This window comes from Leptodactylus fuscus, chromosome 1, assembly GCF_031893055.1.
Source record: "Leptodactylus fuscus isolate aLepFus1 chromosome 1, aLepFus1.hap2, whole genome shotgun sequence".
Taxonomy (NCBI): domain Eukaryota; kingdom Metazoa; phylum Chordata; class Amphibia; order Anura; family Leptodactylidae; genus Leptodactylus; species Leptodactylus fuscus.
The window spans coordinates 108,769,345-108,793,206 of record NC_134265.1 but is presented as its reverse complement, the minus strand read 5'-3'; the positions used below and the strand labels follow the sequence as shown (position 1 = coordinate 108,793,206).

The following is a 23,862-nucleotide window of genomic DNA, read 5'->3' as shown; positions in this document are numbered from 1 at the left end:
GTACTGTGTGCTGAGGCACGTATCTAATCCTCCAGCATGTGGTATTGTGTGTTGAGGCAAGTATCTAATCCTCTGGCATATGGTATTGTGTAGTGAAGCGCGTATCTAATCCTCCAGCGTGTGGTACTGTGTGGTGAGGTGCGTATCTAATCCTCCGGCGTGTGGTACTGTGTGATGAGGCACGTATCTAAAATTCTGGCGTGTAGTACTGTGTGATTGCAGGTTTGTGTTGGCTAATGCCAGTCATTGTTTTGGGAATACTGTATCTCAGTAACACTACATCTGAGAGAGTTGAGGCCTGTTCTTAAACCTTTCTGGACACCTGATCTATCTGTGTGCCAAATTTGGTGAAGATCAGTCCAGTCGTTTGGTCATGCATACAGAACAAACAGACAGACAGACAAAATCTCATTTTCATATAAGTACTGTTTGATGTAGACACAATGTAAAGAGAGTCTTAGTAATATAATGATTACTTCAGTTATGTTTTAATACAAAATTATTTTGTTCTACTAGAAGATAAAACTACTTACCTCAATTGTCACACCCACAGAGGTCCATTGGATGCTTGTACCAGTGTACACTCCAAAAGCAGGGCTAGAACTTTGCATGTATCAGGCCTTTGATTTGGTGTCATTTCTGGTAGATTATAAATTCAATCATGTGATTAGATAGAACCTAAAAATGGCAATTGATGCATGTCTGAGAAGTACAATAAAATATTTAACTGAATGTTCCTTGTGTCAGTCACTCTACCCCAAATCATAAAGAGAAAAAATATTAAAAGCCTGCTTATTTTAACAGACCGTGTTCACCTAGTTAAAGTCTTATGTTAAAATATTCACTCGATTGTTCTGCATAGCATCTTACAATATTGTGAGCTATAGCATTCATTATTACTGTAATCTTTTTGTTTATATATTAGTAACAGCATATTCTATTGTGTAGTGCTGTCTGAGGAGAACAGTTGTCGAAAGAATTACAGAAATTGACAAATGTTGCGACTTACAATAGAAATAATGAAAGAAAGCCATTCTCATTGAAATTTATAAAAGGAAATAAAGCCAAGTGGCACAGCCGACTGTGAGCAGAAATATCATTTTTGAAAATATATAATTACAAAAAATTGTCACTAAAACCCCCAATATTATTCTGAGTAAGGACTGAATGATAAAAGCTAATGTACAAGTCCACAACATGTTTAATATTACCTCCATAGAATAGAACCCAAAATGATAAAATATATTTAGCTGCCCCAAGAATAAGACTTGAGTACAGCCAACAAGGTTCCATGGCCAGTGAGACTTTATAACTCCTTAAGATGGCCAAACATCTGCCGATCCTGCTGTTTTCAGCAGAACCAGCTGACTATCTAATTCATGGGGTAGTCCGTAGTCTCATCAGACATTAGGAGTCAGAAAAAAGCAGGGTGGGGCATACTGAATGTCAATATGCTTGATTCTTTTGTCCATACAATCTAATTTGTCTGGCAACAGCATAATCCCATCCACCTACAGAGAAACAAGCATGCTTGGCCAAGCAGAGAATGCATGTGTATTTGAGGGAAGGAATAGCTTCTTTGGCTAACAGCTACTGTCAAGTGGTTTTTCAACCATAAACTTGATCCATCATGTGCAGGATCAAGTAATTCCCATCCCAGTGGTGCCCTCTGTAAGCTTTTAGTTGTAGCAAAGTGAAGTTAGAAATATATGAAAGCATAAAACGGCATATGTAAATTATCCTAAGTAGTCCTGGTGGGCTAGTGAAATTGTCCGCTAGCTAACCATGCCTCCTGGGTGTGACTGACATGTCCTTTGTGATGTCAGGGAATTATTACAGGTAATTATAATCATTTTTATAAAAACATTAACACTTTGAAGCTACTTACCCAGTTTAAAGGGGTATTCCCACGTCGCATACTCACCAGTCTTCGTTGATGTAAATTCTTCTTTCTTCCGGCTTTGTTGCGTCATTGGTGGGCGGGGTTACATATGCAAAGCCAGTGGCGAGATGCCGCTGGCCCTGCGTGCACGCTCATAGACTAGTCTAGCCTTCACAATGCGAATACAGACCCAGCATCCGCCTCTCTCTATTACAGCGGATGCCAGGTCTGTATTCGCATTGTGAAGGCTAGACTGGTCTATGAGCGTGCACGCAGGGCCATCTCGCCGCTTGGCTTTGCATATGTGAATATAGACCCGGCATCCGCTGTAATAGAGAGGCGGATGCTGAGGAGAGTAGACGCCGGCACAGATGCCTTTCAACATCGCTATGCTCCTGCCCTGCATGAAGCCAGCAGCGGCAGAAGCGATGCTGTTATTCCGCTCCTCCGCCCCCCCCCCCCCCTCCGGAATAGCAGCATCACTCCTGCCGCTGCTGGCTTCATGCAGGGCAGGAGCATAGCGATGTTGCAGGCATCTGTGCTGGCGTCTAACCGTACCCGCATCCGCCTCTCTATTACAGTGGGTCTGTATTGGCGGCCCCTTCCCCCCAAAGGGTAAACTACCCCCCCCCCTTCCAGGCTCGCTCCTGTGCACTTAGCCCCTCCTCCCTCCCCCTTCAGAGCAGCAGATACATCACTTGACTTATGACCAGATAAGTCAAGGGATGTGTAAAAAAAAAAAAAAAAAGAATAAAGTAAGATAGTGGACAAACAAAGCAGTTTTACTGAAGCAATGTATTTAGGAAAAGTCTTACATTCACATTAACAAGCAGTATAGATAGGATCCTACAAAAAACTACAAACTATTATATTTTTCTACAAAAAATAGAAGAATATAATAAAGTACAAATTGTATCTCTATGAATAATACACAGACATCTCTTCAGTAGAACATATAGCATACTTGACAGCTTTCTTTGTATATACATATAGTGACAGTTGTCAGTCATAGAGTAGGGATGCTCTTTGGACTCCTACATCTAATATAAACAGAAATTAAAATGGAAAAAATAAATTATGCTTAATTGTTTACCAAAAGATTATATACTGTACCAATCTGCTGAAATCCTCCTGTTCTGTAACCTGCTGCCTGCAGATATAAGTCTATGTAAAATGTTCCCTTTAGGCACTGAAAATGAGAGACAATCACACTATATGTTAAAGCCAGCTTGAAAAGATGGTGAGGCTACATAGGCTACATACATAGGCTATAAAATTACTTGTAGCCATACTGCTCATTACCTACACTGATTTTTGCAATGAAGGTTAAAGCCAGGGCCCCACAAGCCGGAAACGCCACAGGAAAAATCGCAGCGTTTTACAGTAACTGCAAAGTGGATGAGATTCTTGTGAATCCCATGCATACTTTGCGGTAAAAATCGCAGCACATACACGCTGCGATCTTCAAAAGTGGCACAGTTTTGAAAATCACAGCATGTCAATTATATCTATGGAAATGCTGGCAGCTTTACTGTAGATATAAATGAAACAGAAAGCCCGCAGAGGAAAACTCAGCGAACTTTCTATTTAAAGTGCTGCGGGAAGAACCGTGATGCGCTCCTGCCACTGTTTTTCCCGCAGCACATTATAGCTAGTCATGTAACTAGAACCAGTACCCAGCCCCTCAGGTCTCTCGCGCTCCTTCCTCTTGTCCCTTTTTTACAGATCACTATCTGTGCTTTGGGGGCTGACAGGCTTTAGTAAAGCCTGGCCCCATAGCAAAGGCAAGTACTACTTGTGAAAATGGGAGGAGACAGATGCTGGTTCCAATCACATGACCCGGCATCAGAACCAAGAGTATGGGACAGTACAGATGCAGTGACAATGGAACTTACAACATCCTAAATTACTATGATTCTGTGAGCTTAGGCTTGGTTCATAACTGCGTTCGGGGATTCTGTTCCCCTCTCTGCATGAAAAATACAAAAAGAGGGGGGCCACACGGTGGCTCAGTGGTTAGCACTGCAGCCTTGCAGCGCTGGAGTCCCGGTGTTCAAATCCCGCCAAGGGCAAAAAAACATCTGCAAGGAGTTTGTATGTTCTCCCCGTGTTTGCCTGGATTTCCATCCCATACTCCAAAGACATACTGCTAGAGAAAAATGTAAATTGTGAGCTCTATGTGGGGCTCACAATCTACAAAAAAGAAAAATACAGAAAGAAAAGCGCTGCAAGCAGCACTTTTCGTGCGGAAACCACACAAACCCCATTATAGCCTATGGGGTCCACAGGTTTCCTAAGGTAACTGCTTTTTTATGGGGATTAAGTTTCTGTTATACCCCACACCCACTGGCAGCTTCCAGCACCCAGAGGATGTTAGTACAGAATCTATGCAGGGTCCGAGTGTCACATACAGATGACCTATCCATTAGAATAGACAGACCAAGCCACAAAAATAGACAGGAATACAGATGTCTGTATGTGGCCATAGAAATGAAGGAGCCTAAGTGCTATTATTACAGATGCATTGCATAGTATACAGTCCAAAAATAAAGTCATGTGCATGACAATAGGTTCTCACTAGCGTTCGGCAGTCCATTCTGAGATTTCCGTCTTCTGCATGCAGAAGACGGAAACCTGTCAGATCGGGTCCGGCCGTGAGTGTTTTATGCTCGCCACCGTGAAACCGTTTTTTAAATCGGACACAGAGTACTGCATGTCCGACTCTGTGTCTGGTTTAAAAAAAAAACGGTTTTGCGGCGGAGAGCATAAAACGAATGAATGGGTATGAAAGAGTCCTGCAGGTTTCCGTCTCCTGCCTCTGTTTTGTGCAGGAAACGCAAACCTGCAGAACAGAGACCGGGCGCAGATGTGAACGAGTCCTGAGACCTTATTTAGGGTACCGGTCTGAGGTGTGCATTTATTATGGGAGTCTTTGGTTACGCTATGCTCACACTAGCATTGGTTTTTCCGTTCTTCTGGTCCGCTTGGGGACCAGAAAAATCCAATTTACTTAAAAAGTGGTTACCTAAAAAGGGGTTACTTACAGACCCTCATAGACTATAATGGGGTCCACTGGGTTTCCGCCCAAAATTGTCAGAGAGAAGTCCTGCTGGCAGGTGTGAGCGAAGCCTTATATTTGATAAGCGGACTGAAACGCACTATTGTAGATTGACTGGCCATACACTGAGGGCGTAGCTTATATAAATGGCCTTATCACGTTATACATGCCATAGGCAACCAGAATAATATATAGCTCTGTGCTCTTTATGTTTCACACTGTATATCATTGTGTTACACACGAATCTCTCATATCACCCAGTCAGAGCCCGACAGTGCAAGGAACAACCTACTGTGCCACCTGCTGCCCACTCACTGACACCTCTCTGCTACCTACTGTGCCACCTGCTGCCCACACACACTGACACCTCTCTGCTACTCCTACAGTGCTGTGAGGAGCCAGCAGCAAGGCCGGATGTTACGGCCCAGGAAGTGATGTCGGCCAGACATGGCTGCGCCCTTGTAGCTGAAAACTCTCCCGGCTTTTCCTTCGAGATATCAGCGCCGCTGTGAGAAGTGAGTGAGGTGTGAGGGGGCCAAACACCTGTGAGCAGCGGTCGCCGCAGGAGTAAGGGGGCGCTGTGTGTACGAGCGAGGGGCGGGACTGGTGTAGCCGCTGGTGCCGGGATGTCTCCCTGTCCGCCATACACTGTATATATGTACCACATACCTGTTCTGCTAGTCATGTCCCTCACAGGAGAGCCTCAGTGTGGGCTCCATAGATGAAGGACACGAATATTGAGAGCTTCACACCAGGGACATGTGAGGTGACCAGGCTACTCATGTGCCATTGTGTAGTCAGAGGGCCCTGGCTGAGTCTGAGGATAACAAGGGAAAAGCAGAGATAGTGCAAGATGTCACAAGACCATCCAAAGCAGCATAAGATGCAAGAATACACATATAACAGGCCTTTACAAGGAATGAAAGAGCACTGGAGGTTTCCTAAAGTTGTGCAGGTTCTTGCTGGGCAGTCTGTAATATGGCGGTGTAAGGTAGCGTTCACACTACCGTCGGTGTCCGACATGTAGTGTCCGCTCAAAATCTGTCACGGACACTAGGAGCGGACACTAGCTGTGTCCGTGACACCTGTCATTTATTTCAATGGGCATCGGGTGCGTTCTTTTGCACTCCGTGCCCGTCCTTTCCTGTCCGCAAGTGAAGATGTCCGACTTCTCAAGCGGACGGAAAAACCCTGCATGCAGTGTTCCTCCGTCCGCTTGAGAAGTCGGACATCTTCACTTGCGGACAGGAAAGGACGGGCACGGAGTGCAAAAGAACGCACCCGATGCCCATTGAAATAAATGACAGGTGTCACGGACACAGCTAGTGTCCGCTCCTAGTGTCCGTGACAGATTTTGAGCGGACACTACATGTCGGACACCGACGGTAGTGTGAACGCCCCCTAAGCCTTCACACATGGTTACTATCAGATCTTCTGCTGTTAATAATCACATTATGGCTGCAGCACATTTTACCTTTGTCACTAAACTGAAGTAAGATTCTTCTTTACAATTTAGGCCACAGTCACACTAGCGTTGTTTGATCGTTCAGGGACGCTGTCCCCCATTCAGCTTAAAGAGGACCTTTCACCATATCCGGGCACAGGCAGTTCTATATACTGCCAGAAAGCTGACAGTGCGCTGAATTCAGCGCACTGTCGGCTTTCCCGATCCGTGCCCGGTGTAAAGCGCTATCGGTCCCGGTACCGTAGCGCTTTACAGTCAGAAGGGCGTTTCTGACCATTAGCCAGAGACATCCTTCTGCCTCGCGGCGCCAATCGCGCTGTGCTGTGGAGCGGAGAGGAACGCCCCCTCCCTCTCCTGATAATGCTCGTCTATGGACAAGCTGTGTGAGCAGAGGGAGGGGGCGTTCCTCCCCGCTCCACAGCACAGCGCGATTGGCGCCGCGAGGCAGAAGGACGTCTCTGGCTAATGGTCAGAAACGCCCTTCTGACCATAGAAGAGCTACGGTACCGGGCCGTAAGCTCTTCACACCGGGCACAGATCGGGAAAGCTGACAGTGCGCTGAATTCAGCGCACTGTCAGCTTTCTGGCAGTATATAGAACTGCCTGTGCCCGGATATGGTGAAAGGTCCTCTTTAAAGGGATTCTATCATTACAATAAATACACTTAAGAATAGCCTCAAGAAAGGCTATTATTCTCTTACCTTTATTATTCTGATCTGCGTCGCCATTCCTGAGGAATTTCTTCTTCCTTATGCAAATCAGTTTTCTTGCAGCACTGGAGGCGTCCCCAGCGCTCAAACTCTCCAGCGACGGCCTCTGTTATCTCCGCCTCTTCTCTCGCGCTCATCCTCTTTTGGTCCTAAAGGCATGTCCGTCGGCCATTTTCCTGAGCTCTCTCCATACAGGGCGGATGCCGGCTGTATCCGCCTGCACTGATCGCAGCTTTTAACCCTTTAGACGCCGCGGTCAAAGGGGACCGTGGCGTCTAATTGAACGTCACCAGTGGGTGGTGATCGGTTGCCTATTGAAGGCTCCCAGGCTTGTCATTGCATTATCTTTACTGCACGCTGCCACAAAACCTAAAAAACAGTGTTACTTGTACAGTGTTGGTCAAAAGTATTGGCACCCCTGCAATTCTGTCAGATAATACTCGTTTTCTTCCAGAAAATGATTGCAAGCACAAACTCTTTGGTATTAATATCTTCATTTATTTTGCTTGCAATGAAAAAACACAAAAGAGAATGAAAAAAAAGTCAAATCATTGATCATTTTATACAAAACTCCAAAAATGGGCCGGACAAAAGTATTGGCCCCCTCAGCCTAATACTTGGTAGCACAACCTTTAGACAAAATAACTGCGAACAACCGCTTCCGGTAACCATCAATGAGTTTCTTACAATGCTCTGCTGGAATTTTAGACCATTCTTCTTTGGCAAACTGCTTCAGGTCCCTGAGATGTGAAGGGTGCCTTCTCCAAACTGCCATTTTGAGATCTCTCCACAGGTGTTCTATGGGATTCAGGTCTGGACTCATTGCTGGCCACTTTAGAAGTCTCCAGTGCTTTGTCTCAAACCATTTTCTAGTGCTTTTTGAAGTGTGTTTTGGGTCATTGTCCTGCTGGAAGACCCATGACCTCTGAGGGAGACCCAGCTTTCTCACACTGGGCCCTACATTATGCTGCAAAATTTGTTGGTAGTCTTCAGACTTCATAATGCCATGCACACGGTCAAGCAGTCCAGTGCCAGAGGCAGCAAAGCAACCCCAAAACATTAGGGAACCTCCGCCATGTTTGACTGTAGGGACCGTGTTCTTTTCTTTGAAGGCCTCTTTTTTTCCCCTGTAAACTCTATGTTGATGCCTTTTCCCAAAAAGCTCTACTTTTGTCTCATCTGACCAGAGAACATTCTTCCAAAACGTTTTTGGCTTTCTCAGGTAAGTTTTGGCAAACTCCAGCCTGGCTTTTTTATGTCTCTGGGTAAGAAGTGGGGTCTTCCTGGGTATCCTACCATACAGTCCCTTTTCATTCAGACACTGATGTATAGTACGGGTTGACACTGTTGTACCCTCGGACTGCAGGGCAGCTTGAACTTGTTTGGATGTTAGTCGAGGTTCTTTATCCACCATCTGCCAGAATCGCTGAAGACAGCTGAGAGCAGCAGCGCAGGAGAGGTGAGTAATGCTGTTTTTTTTATATTTCCTCACTTCCACTGGCCCTCTCTTTATTATACTCTTGGGTCTGAAGAGGTCCCACAATATAATAGTAGCAGTTTCAGTTCGCCTGTGCTCGGTCCAAACCAAACCGCAAATATTGTAACCAATGTGAACAAAATCATGTTGGTTATCCTAGTTGATGTTCAATTTCGGTAAATTCTCATTTAATCACCCAGTCCAAGGAAGAGGCAGAGCAACCCGGAGATGGGGTTGGTTCCGATCATGTGACCCAGGGTTGGAAACCCTGTGTCCAGTTTAAACAAATGCACAGAGGAAGTACAGAAAATTAAAGTCCAGGGACAAGCCCTTCTTGGCATTGTGTTCTTGCAGACACAGTGCCATGGTTTTTTTTTTGTTTTTTTTAATGTAAATTGTGAGCCCCATATACGGCTCAAAATGTACATTTTTCCTATCAGTATGTCTTTGTAGAATGGAAGGAAATCCACGCAAACACGGCGAGAACATACAAACTCCTTGCAGATGTTGTTCCTGACGGGATTCAAACCCAGGACTTCAGTGCTGCAAAGCTGCAGTGCTAACCACTGAGCCACCGTGTTGCCCACTGCCATGTTTCTTTACACTAAGCTGTGCTTGGTACTACAGCTTTGTCCAATTTAAGTAGCTTCCCTGAAAATTAAAATTGAAATGAGCTCCCCATTAACATGTGGCTATGGAAATAGGGTAAATATAAATCAAAAAAGCTAACTCTTGTTTTTAGAATCTCTTCGACTAGCAGCAGCTTGGTTCCTTGCTGTTACTTGTCCTTAAAGAGATTATCCTGCTTCCAAAAATCATCTGCAAATACATCCACAGCAGTGCTAAATACTCGCTGTTCCTTGTGCACCCTTAGCTTGGCTTTATTTTACTTGCTGCTCCTGGTATTGTTTACATTCAGTGAATATGTTGACAAATTACATTTCCCATGATTCATCTGCCTGTTCTCATTCTCTTTTTTTGCTGCTCACATGAGGGATTGAGCTTGCAAAAGAGCTCGCAAACATTATAGCAGCATATGAGTAAGCAGATAAATCATGGGAAATGTAGTTTGTCCACAAATTCACTGCATGTAAATAACAGAGAACCAAGGAGCAGCAAGTAAAATAAAGTCAAGAAAAGGCTGCACAAGGCAACAGTGAGTATTCAGCCCTGTTGTGGGTGTATTTGCAGATAATTTTTGGACGCTGGATAACCCCTTTAATGATGTCCCAGAAAAGTTTCATTTAAGTTGCAGATTTTACAGTGTTTTCTTGAGCCAAAGGCAAGAGTGGCTTCACAAGAAAGGGAAATATAAAGTAAGGACTTATACTTCTCCCCTCTGCTAAATCCAGTCCTGGCTTCTGTTCCACAACGTGTAGCCTCAGTGACCCAGGCTGAGCTGCAGTTTGAACAACCAGCGTTTAAGTGGAGATCTAAGTGGATGTACCCTATATTGTAGGTCTATGGAGTCTAAAAAAAAGTTCATTATTAATTATGTTTATATTAGGCAATTATTGATATTGCATAGTTAGTTAAATGCATATTTACTTTCTTAGCAACTCAATCACTAATTTTTTTTTTTTAATTAGAGGAGCGTACATGTTTCTGCTTCACCATCAGCCATTTGGGATGAAGTCGTAATTGGAACAGGAATCAGCCATGGCTTGCAGGGGCGGATCCAGGGCCGGGCGAGACGGGCAACCGCCCGGGGCCCCGCGGCGCGGCCGGGACCTAACAAAATGGTCCCGGTCGGCATGTCCCGATTCCAGCTGAGCTCAGCGTTAAAGCAGGAGCTGACAGCTCCTGCTTTAAACGCCTATGTATTCAGCTCATCGGTGGTAGGATGTACTTTCAGGGACTTCAGGGGCCCGATCGGGATATTCAGGGGCCCGATCGGGCTCCTGACCATTCCAAAATGGGCCCCTATACCATTCCCTGCGAGTGTGTGAAGAATTAGCAGGCGCGGGGCTTCTACTCCCTGCGCTGTGCACTGCCGGCATGTAGCAGGACGTGTGCTGCCCCTCCCCCACACAGATCGGAGAGTGCAGGGGGAAGTCTGTCGGCTACTGCAATGAAGCAGACCTTTCACCACAGGCCAGACAGGACAAAGCTGCACAGGAGCCTCCTCCATATCCAGTGCACCAGGCCAAATGTAAGTACATTTTTTGGGTAAAAATATGTATATTTAATGTTTATATATTTGTGTAAAGTGTCTGATATACTGTGTGAGCCCTGTATGCTTGTAGATAGGTGTGTGTGTGTGTGTGTGTATATATATGTCTGTATATTTAATGTGTGTATATTTGTGTAAAGTGTCTGATATACTGTGTAAGTCCTGTATGTTTGTAGATAGGTGTGTGTATGTATATTGTATATGAATGTATGTGTGTAAATATATGTTATATGTATTAGGCCTGGTTCACACCTGCGTTCATTATTCCTTTTTGGGAAGTCCACTTGGGGTTCCCCCGAACAGAAACCTATATGCATTAAAAAGCGGTGAGCAATGAAACCACACGGACCCCATAGACTATAATGGGGTCTTTGTGTTTTCTGTGCGGTGTCCACATGAATCACGTGGAGAGAAAAGGAGTACTTGCAGCACTTTTCTCACCACACGATTCATGCGGACACTGCACAGAAAACACATGGACCCCATTATAGTCTATGGGGTCCGTGTGGTTTCATTGCTCACCGCTTTTTAATGCGTATAGGTTTCTGTTTGGGGGAACCCCAAGCGGCCTTCCCAAAAAGGAATACCGAATGCAGATGTGAACCAGGCCTAAGTATATCCAGCATATGAGTGTCTTTCTGTGTTTTCTTCTGTACATGACTACCATTATGCATAGCATTGTATTTTATAGTGTGATGTTCAGTATATTGAGATGTTACAGGGGTTATCCAGGAATTACAATTCTCTGCAAGGGAAAGGTCACAAATAAGAAAAAAAGCAAAACCCATACTCGCCTGTCCCCGGTGTCTCCCACGTCCGTCTGGTCCAGTGGCTCCCGTAGCGTTGTTCTGGCAGATGTCATCGCCACATGTGACTGCTGAGGCCAATCAGCGGCCTAAGGAAAGGACACGTGACATCACAGGTGACATATGTGAGTGATATCGCGGTTTCTTTCCTTAGGCTGCTGAGGCAGATGATTGACTTCATCAGTTACGTGTGGCGAGGACTGAAAAAACTCTGGGGCACCGCTGGAGCGGACAGGGGTAGGAGAATCAGGGACAGGTGAGTGTGGGTTTTATTTTTTTTCCTTCACCGGCCTCCTTGTAGAAACCTGTAATTCCTGGGCAAACCCTTCAAGGATTAGGCCCTACTGAGCAAAACACAGCTAACACTGTATTCACACCAGCGTCTGGTCTCCGTTCTGAGGTTTCCGTCTTCTGCATGCAGAAGATGGAAACCTGTCGGACCAAGTCTGGCCGTGAGCGCCAGTGAGCGTTTTATGTTCTCTGCGGCAAAACCGTTTTAAACCGGACACAAAGTCTTGCATGTCCGACTCTGTGTCCTGTAAAAAAAAACAAAAACGTTTTGCCGCAGGGAGCACAAAACGCGCACAGGCGCTCACGGACGCACACTTCATTTGAACGGGTTTGAAAAATGCCTGCAGGTTTCCATCTCCATGGCATGACACTGGGGCAGAGACGGGGGGAAATGAAACTGTGGGCAGATAAAGGGGGAGAATGGCATGAAACTGGGGACAGAGATAGAGGGGGGGGACATGAAACTAGGCATAGATGAAGGGTGTATATGAAAATGGGGGGGGAGATCTAATTTACGGGTGACTGTAGGAGGATTATACTGTGTGGAATCACATGAAAATTGAATGAGAATGGGTGGAGTCAACATAAAAGTGGGCGGGGCCTAATTTGCTGAGGCGCGCGCCGCACATTTTGTTCCCTCCTTCTACTCTTCAACAGTTGGGAAGTACAGGTTAGAAGTGCGAGGCCCCCAGTAAGTAGGGCCCCGCCAAAGTCAATTGCCCAGGGCCCCGCAAACCCTGGATCCGCCACTGATGGCTTGCTCTGCTTTGTCTGTATTAACAGCGATGAAAAACAGACATATGAATACATGCATGTGATGTGTCCATAGTCATGTGATGACCCTTCAAAAAAAAAAAAAAAAAAAACAGATGTCACATGGCCACTTTTAGCTGTAATGTGAATAAGGCCAAACATATATATTTTTTCACAGACATTTGGCAAGTGAGAAACAGAACAGTCATGTGGCCTAAAGCTAGCCAAACACTTGTTAAACCAACAGATATCTCTCCTGATCTCATACACATATACTCTCAGCTCAGCATGTGTTTTCAATAGAGAGGAGAGTAAGCCAGTACCAGGCACCAGACAGTCCAACTGGCCGGTCCTTATTTTCCTTGATATTGACTGTTGGGGGAGAGCTCCTAGGTACATTAGACAGTTGGCTGAAATCACATTACACATTAGATTTTAGACTGCCATTGCTCATCTAAAAAGACTTGGAAAATCAAGGTTTAGTTCACACGTGCGTTTTTTGGACCGGAATTTGACGTGGAGGCCGCCTCAGATTCCGGTTTAAAAAACGGCTAGCCGCGACTGGATGCTGGTGCAGTGCTCCAGCATCCAGTTGCGGCATTTTGCTCCGGATTAGGCCCAAATGCATGGGTCAAGTCGGGAGGGAGGTGTTATGAGGTGGACGTCCGTGGCTGAATCAGCTGCGGAATCCGCCTGAAGAATAAGCATGTCGCTTCTTTTCTCCACGAGTGGGAACTAATCGCTCGTGGAAAAAGGAAATGACCGTCTCCCATTGATTTCGGTGGGAGGCGTTTTTTTTGAGCAGGATTCTGATACGGATTCCCCATCAAAATCCGGCCCAATTTACCCTGTGTGAACTAGCCCTAACAGGCGAAAGTCACTCAATGCTAATAAAGTGCTGACAACAGGAAATGACAGACACTTTTTAAGTGTGTGTTAGTAGTACAAACACATGGCCACAATGCACAAATCACCCACAGCTCTGTCAGTCTAGCCCATACACAACAGGTCATGTCAGACAATAGAAAAAGCAGAACTCAAAAGGTTTTGGTTTTGACCAATTGTAGTTAATGGCTGTATGGGATGAAGTATCATAGGTTTATACATGAATAACCAACAGCAGACAGTTCAAAATCTGCCACTTCAGCAATCTAAAATGTAATGTGTGTGGCCTGCCTTACAGTCACTAAAGATGTATGGTCAGTATATACGTGTGTAGATACTCTAGCTGCTGTAAACGTTTAGGCCTTATGCACACAACTGCGCCGTTTTTCACTGACTTAATATCTGTGAGAAACGGCTGTGACTGTCCATTACAGGGGTAACCACTTTTTTAGTGATTGGGGTCTCTGTCATTTGAGTCCACGTGCAGACTCAAACAATATTGAGACCAACGCTAGTTTTAACCTAGGCTAACTCAGAAGTTCATGTGTTTTAAATCTGATAGAAATCAATGGTTTCATTTTTATTGGATTCTTTTGAAAAAAGAATATGTGAATATGCTCATACACACCTTCCCCCCCCCCCCCCCCCCCCTATTTTTAAAATGGTTGTCATATGGCAGGTTTTTAACTGTTGGGAGAACGAGGCCTGAGCAGGGGAACAAACAGTGGTTAAAGGGAGTCTATCATTAGAAAATGATGTTTTGAAATATTGGAATAGTCTTTACTCAATGAGCACAATTTTCTTATAAGGAGAAACGCTTTTGTACAGAAAAGGGGGGGAGCACAAGAGAATAAGACGTAGGAGTAGAATAGCCTTTTTAAAGGCTATTCCAACATGCCGTTACTTCAAAACGTCATTTTCTACCGATAGACTCCCTTTAATACAATGGTTTAGTCTCCATACAGTTTGTGTATTGTCAACAGCTCATCTCCTAGAATGTCATTAAATGCACCTTTACAAATCTGACATGTTTGATGCTAGATGATAAATCTTGTGTATCATTAGACTGTCTAGTCCAAGCTTCCTCTAGTACTTTTACACACAGATATCTGACAAAGCAGATCAGTCTTATAGATGATGTAATTTGAGTCAGGTACAATTCTTGTATCCCTTGCCTGTTACAATCTTTCGAAAATAAAACCTTCCCATTAACTATGATGGAGTTGTCTGTCAGGTTATCTTCAGATACTTTTCAGGGCGGGTTCATACCTGCGTCGGTCTCCGCTTTGCGGGTTTCCGTCTTCTGCCTGAAAAACTGGACAGGAGACGGAAACCCGCAGTCAGTTTTCAAACCCATTCACTTGAATGGGCTTGCAAAGTGACCGCCTGTGAGCGTCTTCTACCTCTCCATGGTCAAACCATTTAAAAAAATAAAAAATAAAATGGGTTTGAAAACTGACTGCGGGTTTCCGTCTCCTATCCAGATTCTCGGGCAGAAGGCGGAAACCTGCAAATCGGAGATCGGGCGCAGGTGTGAACCCGCCCTTACACTCTACAACTATTGTGACAAAGTTTTACAAATGACAGATCATTTTCTGGCAGATGAGGCAGGTGTCTGTCAGATCAGTTTGTCAGATTAAGGATGCTATTGCACATATCTGTCCTTGTCAGGGCTCGTTCACATCTGCACCCGGTCTCCGTTCATGCAGGTTTCCGTTTCCTGCACAAAACTGAGCAGGAGACGGAAACCTGCAGGACTCTTTCATACCCATTCATTTGAATGGGTTTGAAAGATGTCCGGCTGTGAGCGCCGGTGAACGTTTTATGCTCTCTGCCGCGATACCGTTTTTTAAAAATCGGACACAGAGTCGAGCATGCAGTACTCTGTGTCCGGTTTAAAAAAATGGTTTCGCGGCAGAGAACATAAAACGCTCACTGGCGCTCACGGCCAGACCCGGTCTGACAGCTTTCCGTCTTCTGCATGCAGAAGACGGAAAGCTGAGAACGGACTCCGGGTGCTAGTGTGAACCTAGCATTAGTAGTAAAATGCATGCGATTTTACATGTGTTTTTAAGTTTTGAGACAATGTTTATCATTACCAATGAAGAAAAAATGCCTGCTGATGTGTTTTTTTAATGCAAACAAAAGCGCTTATTTTACTGGTCATATTTTGTCTATTAAGTTTTCTCCTTGTAAAACAGTTTTGGTTTACAATGAATAAGTAACTAAAAGAAAGAGCTACTGTGTGAGACCTATACTAATGTACTGCCATTTGCTTCATTATAGTTGCTGTATTTGTCATTTTACTATGCTTTGTTTCTTAGGATATTTGAATATCTATTAAAGAAAACAAATCAATAAAAACTAAAGGAAGCTGCTTGCCTCCGAGAATGAAGACTGTGCTTATGGTAGCAGAAAAGCCTTCATTGGCTCAGTCTATTGCCAAAATCCTTTCCAAAGGTAAGGACACCATTGTTTGAAATAGTTCAGTGTAAAAAAAAAAAATGAAATCATCCTTCTACAGTAAGTCTACATGATTTTGTTTTTTTAATTTAATTATTTGAGTATCAGTTGCACAAATGTATAGGTTCATATGTGAATATGGCCTGCTTATTGTCCTGAGCCTTCACCTACATACAGGACATTTGCAGTGGGATATTAGGACATAACATGATTATAATTCTGAATTTCTAGCTATGATTGTGATGTTATGACTCTAGTGGAGTTCACAGAAGTGATCTCCATTGTCATTTTAGGTTCTATTACAGTGTTAATTAATATTAAAATTTCAAAAAGAGATTTTTTTTCTGCAACATTAGATTGAAATTGAGTTGAATATGAGTAATTTGCTGTTAGTGTTGTTCAAGTCCTTAACTCCTAAATGGCTTATATTTAGGTTACAGATTCTTCGTGTAGCTGAAAAGGACTTACAGGTTACTCCTAAAGAGGACCTTTCACCATCTGGGGGCACATGCGGTTTTATATACTGCTAGAAAGCCGACAGTGCGCTGAATTCAGCGCAATCGGCTTTCACGTTCTGTGCTCCTGGTGAAGAGCTATCGGTGCCGGTACCGTAGCTCTTCACTGTCAGAAGGGAGTTTCCGACAGTCAGCCAGGAATGCCCTTCCTCACAGTAGCGTCTCTAGCGCTGTACTTATGAGGGGGCGTACTATTCAGCGCACTATCGGCTTTCCTGATCTGTTTCCCCCGGGTAAAGCGCTATCGGTCTCAATACCGTAGCGCTTTACAGTCAGAAGGGCGTTTCTGACACTTAGCCAGGGACGCCCTTCTGCCCAGCAGCGCCTATCGCGCTGTACTGTGCAGCGGGGAGGAACTCCCCCCTCCCTCTCCTGCTAATACTTGTCTATGGATGAGCACTGTGAGCAGAGAGAGGGGGCGTTCCTAACCGCTCACACAGCACAGCGCGATAGGCGCTGCTGGGCAGAAGGGCGTCCCTGGCTAACTGTGAGAAACGCCCTTCTGACTGTAAAGCGCTACGGTACCGAGACCGATAGCTCTTTACCCGGGGGAAACAGATCGGGAAAGCTGACGGTGCGCTGAATTCAGCGCACTGTCGGCTTTCCAGCAGTATATAGAACTGCCTGTGCCCAATCTGATGAAAGGTCCTCTTTAACTGTCCATTCCCAAAGATGTCCGACTTTTCAAGTGGACAGCAAAAACGGACATGTAGCAGTATAGATAGGATCCTTGTGATGGGACAATCCCTTTAAATGAAGGTGCTGGCTGTCTTGTGAGAAAAAGACCCTATCTGCGTGGACTGGGAGTGCTTCTTATAGATAATATCTTATAATATTAACTCTTTGTTTCTTTCATGCATGAGATGTAAAGAATAAACCCTACAGCAATAAATAATGGCAGTTTCTTGAATCTGCAAACAAGTGGTATAAATGCCTATCTCTCATTATGGTCTTCTTTCTGCCTAGGTTCTGCTTCCTCTCGGAAAGGCCTGAATGGAGCATGCTCTGTTCATGAGTACACAGGATCTTTCATGGGACAGAATGTGCGATTCAAGATGACATCTGTCTGTGGCCATGTCATGAGTTTGGACTTTATAGGTATGGTAGAATAAAAGTTCTGAGACATTTATGGGCACATTTACAGTGTTGTTTTATGACAGCAAAAAATGTTTTCTTTGCAGTGAACAGAGAAATGAGATTGTAATTGAGATACCCTTTCTTCCTGTACATCAACCAGTGTTCATTGACTGTCAAGCTGGGTTCACCATTGCAATTATTAATGTAAAAATTAATTCACTTACATGGTACATCTGCTTAGCACAAATTTAAAGGGGCAATCCCATCTCCAGTATCATATTTAGACTCAGCTTAAAGAGGACCTTTCATGTCATCCGGCACACACGGTTTTATATACCACTAGACTAGAAAGCCGATGCATTGAATTCAGCGCACTGTCGGCTTACCATTATGTGCCCCGGGGCAAGAGTTATTGGTGCAATTACCGATAGGTCTTCATTGACAGAAGGGCATTTATGACAGTCTAGCTGGTAAAGACCCTCCTGACAGTACTCGACCTTAGCTTTATACTGCCCACGATGACGCTGAGTTGTCAGGAAAGGCCCCCCCCCCCAGTACTAGTCTATGTATGATAATAATATACTGCATTGTCTGCTCCCTTGCACTCCTTGTACATTTTTTTTCTACAATGGGAGTCGAAGGCTGATGTATGCCACCATATATTTATGCAGTGGCATGGATACCTTTAATGAAAGTAAACAAAGTTTTCCAATGCCAGCGTGTGGCATTTTCAACCATGCCCACAAGCATTCTAGTTGTTCTTTTTCTTTATAAATAAAATGTACCCTGCTGTGACCTTGACCTTGATCTTTGACCTTCGTTTTTTATATACATGGAAAGCCAAAGCTTCTGACCTCCAAAACTTTATCCCCATCCTATGGAGATGACCAACCTTAAATTGGCATAACTAACTTGCTTTGCAGCAAAAGGTGTGAAGGTATACACGTATGGTTGTATGGGTCCACAGTTACAGCTGCAACTCCTACAGCTGGGCATGGCAGTTTTAATAAATGTTAACAATGTTCAATACTAGTGGCCCAGAGTTTCCTAATCTATTATCCTAGTTGACATAATGGTTTACACAAAACAAACCATAAGGTCATTAGCATGCGTCCGTGCATCTCACATTATAAAATAAAAGTATAATCTAAGCACTTTCCCTGCATTAATTGTAGTGTGACCGCAGCTATTTTTCTAGCTGAGCGGTAAGCATGGTTCTGGGGCAATTACTTCACTGCCTTGCTTCCCATGCATCTCTGTGTAGTCTAAGTGCAGGAAGCACAGGAAGAGGTTTAATGAGGTAGCTCAGCATGTAGCAAGGCCCTACATGAGGTCTTAATAAAAAAGGAAGGGCAGGTTTCGCGGCCACGTGTTGCATGTCTGTGGAGAGAAAGAGGCAGCAAGTCACAATCTGTGAGGTGTGGAGATCTAATGGATGGGAGCACCCTCTGCTGGCACAATCGTGTTTTCTTCATGTACTCTAATGAACAGAGCAAATAATTTCCAAAATTAAAATATGTATTAAGATGTACAAACTGGTGGACAATGTGCTTGTAGGAGGCTGTGCTTGCAGAAAACCTCATAGGGTTTTTTTTTTTTTTTTTTTATATTAAGAAATTACAATACACAATAGGAATACAAAGAACATTATGTGAAAGAGTAGAAAATGAACAAAATGTGCTGGGGGGTGCCAGTGTCAAATTCAGGCAAGAATAATCCAGGGTAACAAATCATCTCACATATACATAAAATCAAGACAGAAGTAAAAGGGGGGGGGGTCCTAAAGACAATATAGATGGTCACAATGTAAAATGACATAAAGGAAGAGAGGGGAGGGGAAAGAACTTAAGAGAGACGAAGAAATAAAAAAAAAAAAAAAAAAAGCAGAGCTACTCTAATCTAGCCCCCCAGGTTTCTTCAGGGCCTCATAAGATCTTCGTAGTCCTAGGTGAAACATGATCCAGGGAGTCCAGGCGGATATGAAGGAGTTGTGGAGTTGTTTGTATTTTTGAGACATGCAGTGAGATCTTCCATTTTGTGAATGTCCTCCACTCTGCGGACCTATTAGATTTCTAGAAGGCTGGTATACAATTTCTGGCAGTATTTATAAAATGGTTAAGTGAGGACTTAGGATAGGTTCATAGGGAGAAGCCGAGACATGATGCAGAGAGAAACCCGGGGTAGCTCGTATGGAAACTTGAAAAACTCTCGTGAGAACATGATGTACACTGTCCCAGTAGGACCGCATGAGCAGGCGTGTCCAAAAAAATGTGGAGAAGAGTGCCCTCTGCAGACCCACATCTCCAACAGAGAGGTGAGGTAGCGGGCAGTATCCTGTGTAGTCTGATCAGAATGTGGTAACACCAATATGCTTCCTCATATTTACTGGCTTGTTACTTGTGATTAAATTCCAGTATTCTACTATGCGGAGAGGCAGAAAGGGATAGACCAAGATGCTATGGTTGTTAGGAGGCATGAATAAGAGGCTGTAGAAATCTGGCAGGGTGTGTCTAAGAAAATCACGCCTTTTCAAACAGGGTCAGCGTTCTGTCATAGCTCTCTGTGGAGGCGAGAGAGGATAGGAAGTGCGTCAGCTGTATAGTCCTCCATGGGCCCTGGTGGGGTCACATCTTGGGAACTCAGCAGCTCCAAGTAGGAAGTCCAGGTCTGCTCTGTACAGAATTCTTTCACTCAAAATACACCTGCTTTATGCCACGAACAGAATGGGCCTAGGCCCATTCCTGGGACAAATTCAGTATTGGCTAAGACTGGGAATATCAGTGATGGGGCTAATGAGTCTCTTCCTGATAAGAGTGACGTGCAGGCTGCTAGGGTAGGCCCAATGGTCAGATGTGTTGTCAAGGCTGATGAAAGGGGCACGCCCAGCCAGTGACAGATTGCCCCAAATGTACCCATTCTTTGGTCAACCTATAGCGACACCAGTCCAGCACCCCCTGGAGGAGCATGACATTGTAGTATGTCCTAATATGTGAGAGCCTCAGTCTCTCCAGCATCTTGGGAAGAAATAATAGCTATCTAGTCAATCTGGATGGTTTATTAGCCCAGATCTTGTTAGTTTACGGGAAAGCGCTGCAAAGAAGGCTGAGTGTAAATAAATGGGTTGTGTCTGAAAGAGATAGCGTAATCGGGGAAGTACGTTCATCTTGTCGATTACACAACCCCGACACTAAGCTGACATTGCAAAACTAAGTGATTTTATGCAAAGAACTGTCGTTGGTCCAGCGCAATAATAACACCCAGATATTTAATGTCATCTGACGCTCAACAGAACGGGAAGGAGGGCATCAGAGAATGGACTAGCAATGTGGAAAGGGAGTTATTAAGAGCCTCCATCTTGTGGTAGTCGATCTTAAAATTAGAAAGCCTCAAGCTCTCGTAAAATTGCTGGGAAAGAGACCTGGGGATCAGAGAGGAAAAACAGGAGGTCATTGGCACAGCTGCAATCTTGGAGATTTCAGTTGCCCTGCTGTAGGCCCTTGAGCTCCAGGTTTGCCCTTATCATCCGTACCAAGGGTTCTAACATCAGGACAAAGATCATGGGAGACAACGGCCAACTCTGATGCATCCCTTTACTGATTAGGAAGGAGGGCAATGTGACTCCATTAACCATAACTGAAGGCAAAGTGTAGAGGGCAGAGATCCAAGACCACATAACTGGACCCAAACTAGAAATAGAAGAGGCCAGCCTACCCCATTGAATGCTTTTTTTCAGTGTCGGTAGAAAGGAGGCAAAGCAGGACGGATTTACGCTTGGCATGATGAATGGCATTTATGACATGTAGGATTTTGCTGTCCACTTGAAAAATCAGACATCTTTGTAAATGGACACTAAAGGACACTACATAATATCCCATTTAAAATAATGGAAATTGTAAACGGACACAGCTAGCGTCTGACGCTAAAATCTTGCGCGGACATTAGCTATGGACACTAGCTGTCGGACACCGACGCTAGTGTGAACCCAGCCTTAGAATTCAACATTATGCTATTCCTCTGTTATATGTATAAATTTACTCGTAGTTGGTGTGACCCTATGTTAGAACACAAAACTCAACTACAGAAGAAAAGCTAAATAGACAAAATAAGCGCCGCCTATACTGCTCTACCATGGCTGTCAGCAAATAATATCAGCAAACAAAAAAAGCAAGAGTAAAACTTAACTTTTAATAAAACAATATAAAACTGCCTTCAGTGCTGTTAATAAAATGAGAATAGACCACCGTCTATCACAATTTGACCTCGGTCCAAAATAACTGGTTATAAAAGCCAGTAATAAAATAGCTAGTATTAGAGCAGACCAATAAACAGTTACAGAATAGGAGCAAACAGTTCAGTGATAGTTGTACTGGTCTTATAATTTGACTGATATTTAGGGTGTTTATGCAGGTAAATAGCTTTGTTTTCGATGTTCCCTGATGAGTCCCAATACTGATGGCCAGCATGACGTGTTCCAAACAGGTGAAAGCTCCCCTTGCTCTTTTCACCTGAATTGTGGTAAGACCATTCCATTATTTATTTACCGTAATATTCAGGACTGAGGTTTAAATGGAGGTAAATGCACCTGAGTTTTGGTAATCTCGTTCCAATACTTACCATGATATTTTGGACTGAGGTCAAATTTTGATAGCTAGTAGTCTATTCTCTACAGTATATATCTCTTTTTGGTCATTTTATTATTGGCGCTGATGGCAGTTTTATATTGTTTTATTAAAAGCTAAGTTTTACTCTGGCTTTTTTGTTTGCTGATATTATTTGCGACCCTATATTACTCGGACAATCATCAGTCCTCCACTGCAATATGGCACTTACCTGGCTACAGCCAACATGCCATCTATAAGTTAGACCTCATTGAGTAGCCATAGCATGGGGGATTCCCTGCCTGCCTCCTGCAAATCTGTAAGAGACTGGTAGTGCCCTGATTCCAATTAAAGTCTAAGTGCAAGCTGCCTTCTTCCCAAGCTTCCCAGACCCACTGCAAAAACCAGCTTCCAGAAACTTGCAAAGCAAATCTTCTCCAAATTCTGACCAAATCTGCCTCTCATTGTTTTCAGTGGAAAGCAGTGATGGACTCTTCTTTTTTTCAACATGCTGGAAAAAGAAGTGTCCTGCTCAATTACATACAGATTCCATGCCTGATTGAACCTCAACTCACAACATGAGGCTCACACTACCCCTTACTTATCTATCTGTGGGGTTGGGTTCTGGTGATTGACTCTTACACAGAGAGACTTTATACAGTCAGTGCTGGTCATGTCAGACTATGAAGCGACACACCCACTTGCCAATGTATTCATAAATTTCTAGGAGAAATAGATGATCCAGAATTATTTCATGGTTTATACATGGGTATTTACTAAAACAGACATGGCAGTAGTCATGTATCTTATTGATTCAGCACTGTACATCTATGAAATGTCTATTTCAGGGAAATATAACAACTGGGATAAAGTGGACCCAGCAGAGTTGTTCAGCAAAGCACCTACGGAGAAAAAGGAAGCCAATCCCAAGCTCAGCATGGTGAAGTTCTTACAGGTTGGTAAATGCTGTCTCTCTTTGATCAGTTATTGTAGAGGCTGATAACTGGGAGCAGTGTATGGACAGGTTATGTAAATGAGGTAAATTGCAGATCGGTGGGGATTTGTCCACTCAGACCCCCTACCATTCAAGAGAGCGGGGAATTTTTGTTCCTTGTTTTGAATGAAGCGGTGGGCGTCCTGTGGTCAGACATAGCTCACACTGCTTTGTTCATTTCAAGGGAAGAATATGCAAATCTGTCTCCCAAGATGTAAACAGGGAGACAGTGCCTCTGTTATGCTGTCCTCTATGGGAAGCACCCTGAACATCATGCCCGACTTTCCCAGAAGTCTTTACTGCATAATGCGGGGTTATAACCAAATCAATTTCTCAGCTACGGACGGTACCGTGTCTGTCTGGTTGGACATCATCAGCGCAGCCTAGAGAGAATAAGCATAACAGAGGCACTGTCTCCCTGTTTACATCTTGGGAGACAGATTTGCATATTCTTCCCATGTTCCCTTGCAGTGGAGCAACTATGGCTGTATAAGTCTCCACACACCTGAAAAGGTGGTCTCTCCCTAAGGATGGACGTTATCTCCATAATTTGTTCATTTCGGTGAGAGTGCCAGAGATAGATGAGTGCTGCATTTTGGCTATCTCTCCATTGAAATGGTTGGAGCAGTGTACATGCTGCCAGACCACCACTCCATTCAGAATGAGTCCTGATTGGAGAGGTATAAGCTCTCCACCATTCTGCAAGTTATGCCCT

At 44.1% G+C, this 23,862-nt stretch overlaps 1 protein-coding gene across 1 annotated transcript in view; it reads left to right on the top strand.

Moving 5' to 3' along the window:
* The first annotated feature begins 5,365 nt into the window (after positions 1-5,365).
* Positions 5,366-23,862, top strand: part of TOP3B (DNA topoisomerase III beta) — a 39,516-nt gene continuing 21,019 nt past the window's right edge. Inside the window, exons 1-4 of the mRNA XM_075275562.1 lie at positions 5,366-5,455; positions 15,825-15,960; positions 17,445-17,576; positions 23,002-23,108. Coding sequence (XP_075131663.1) covers positions 15,891-15,960; positions 17,445-17,576; positions 23,002-23,108 — 309 coding nt within the window. The 5' untranslated portion in view covers positions 5,366-5,455; positions 15,825-15,890. The remainder of the gene's footprint in view (positions 5,456-15,824; positions 15,961-17,444; positions 17,577-23,001; positions 23,109-23,862) is intronic.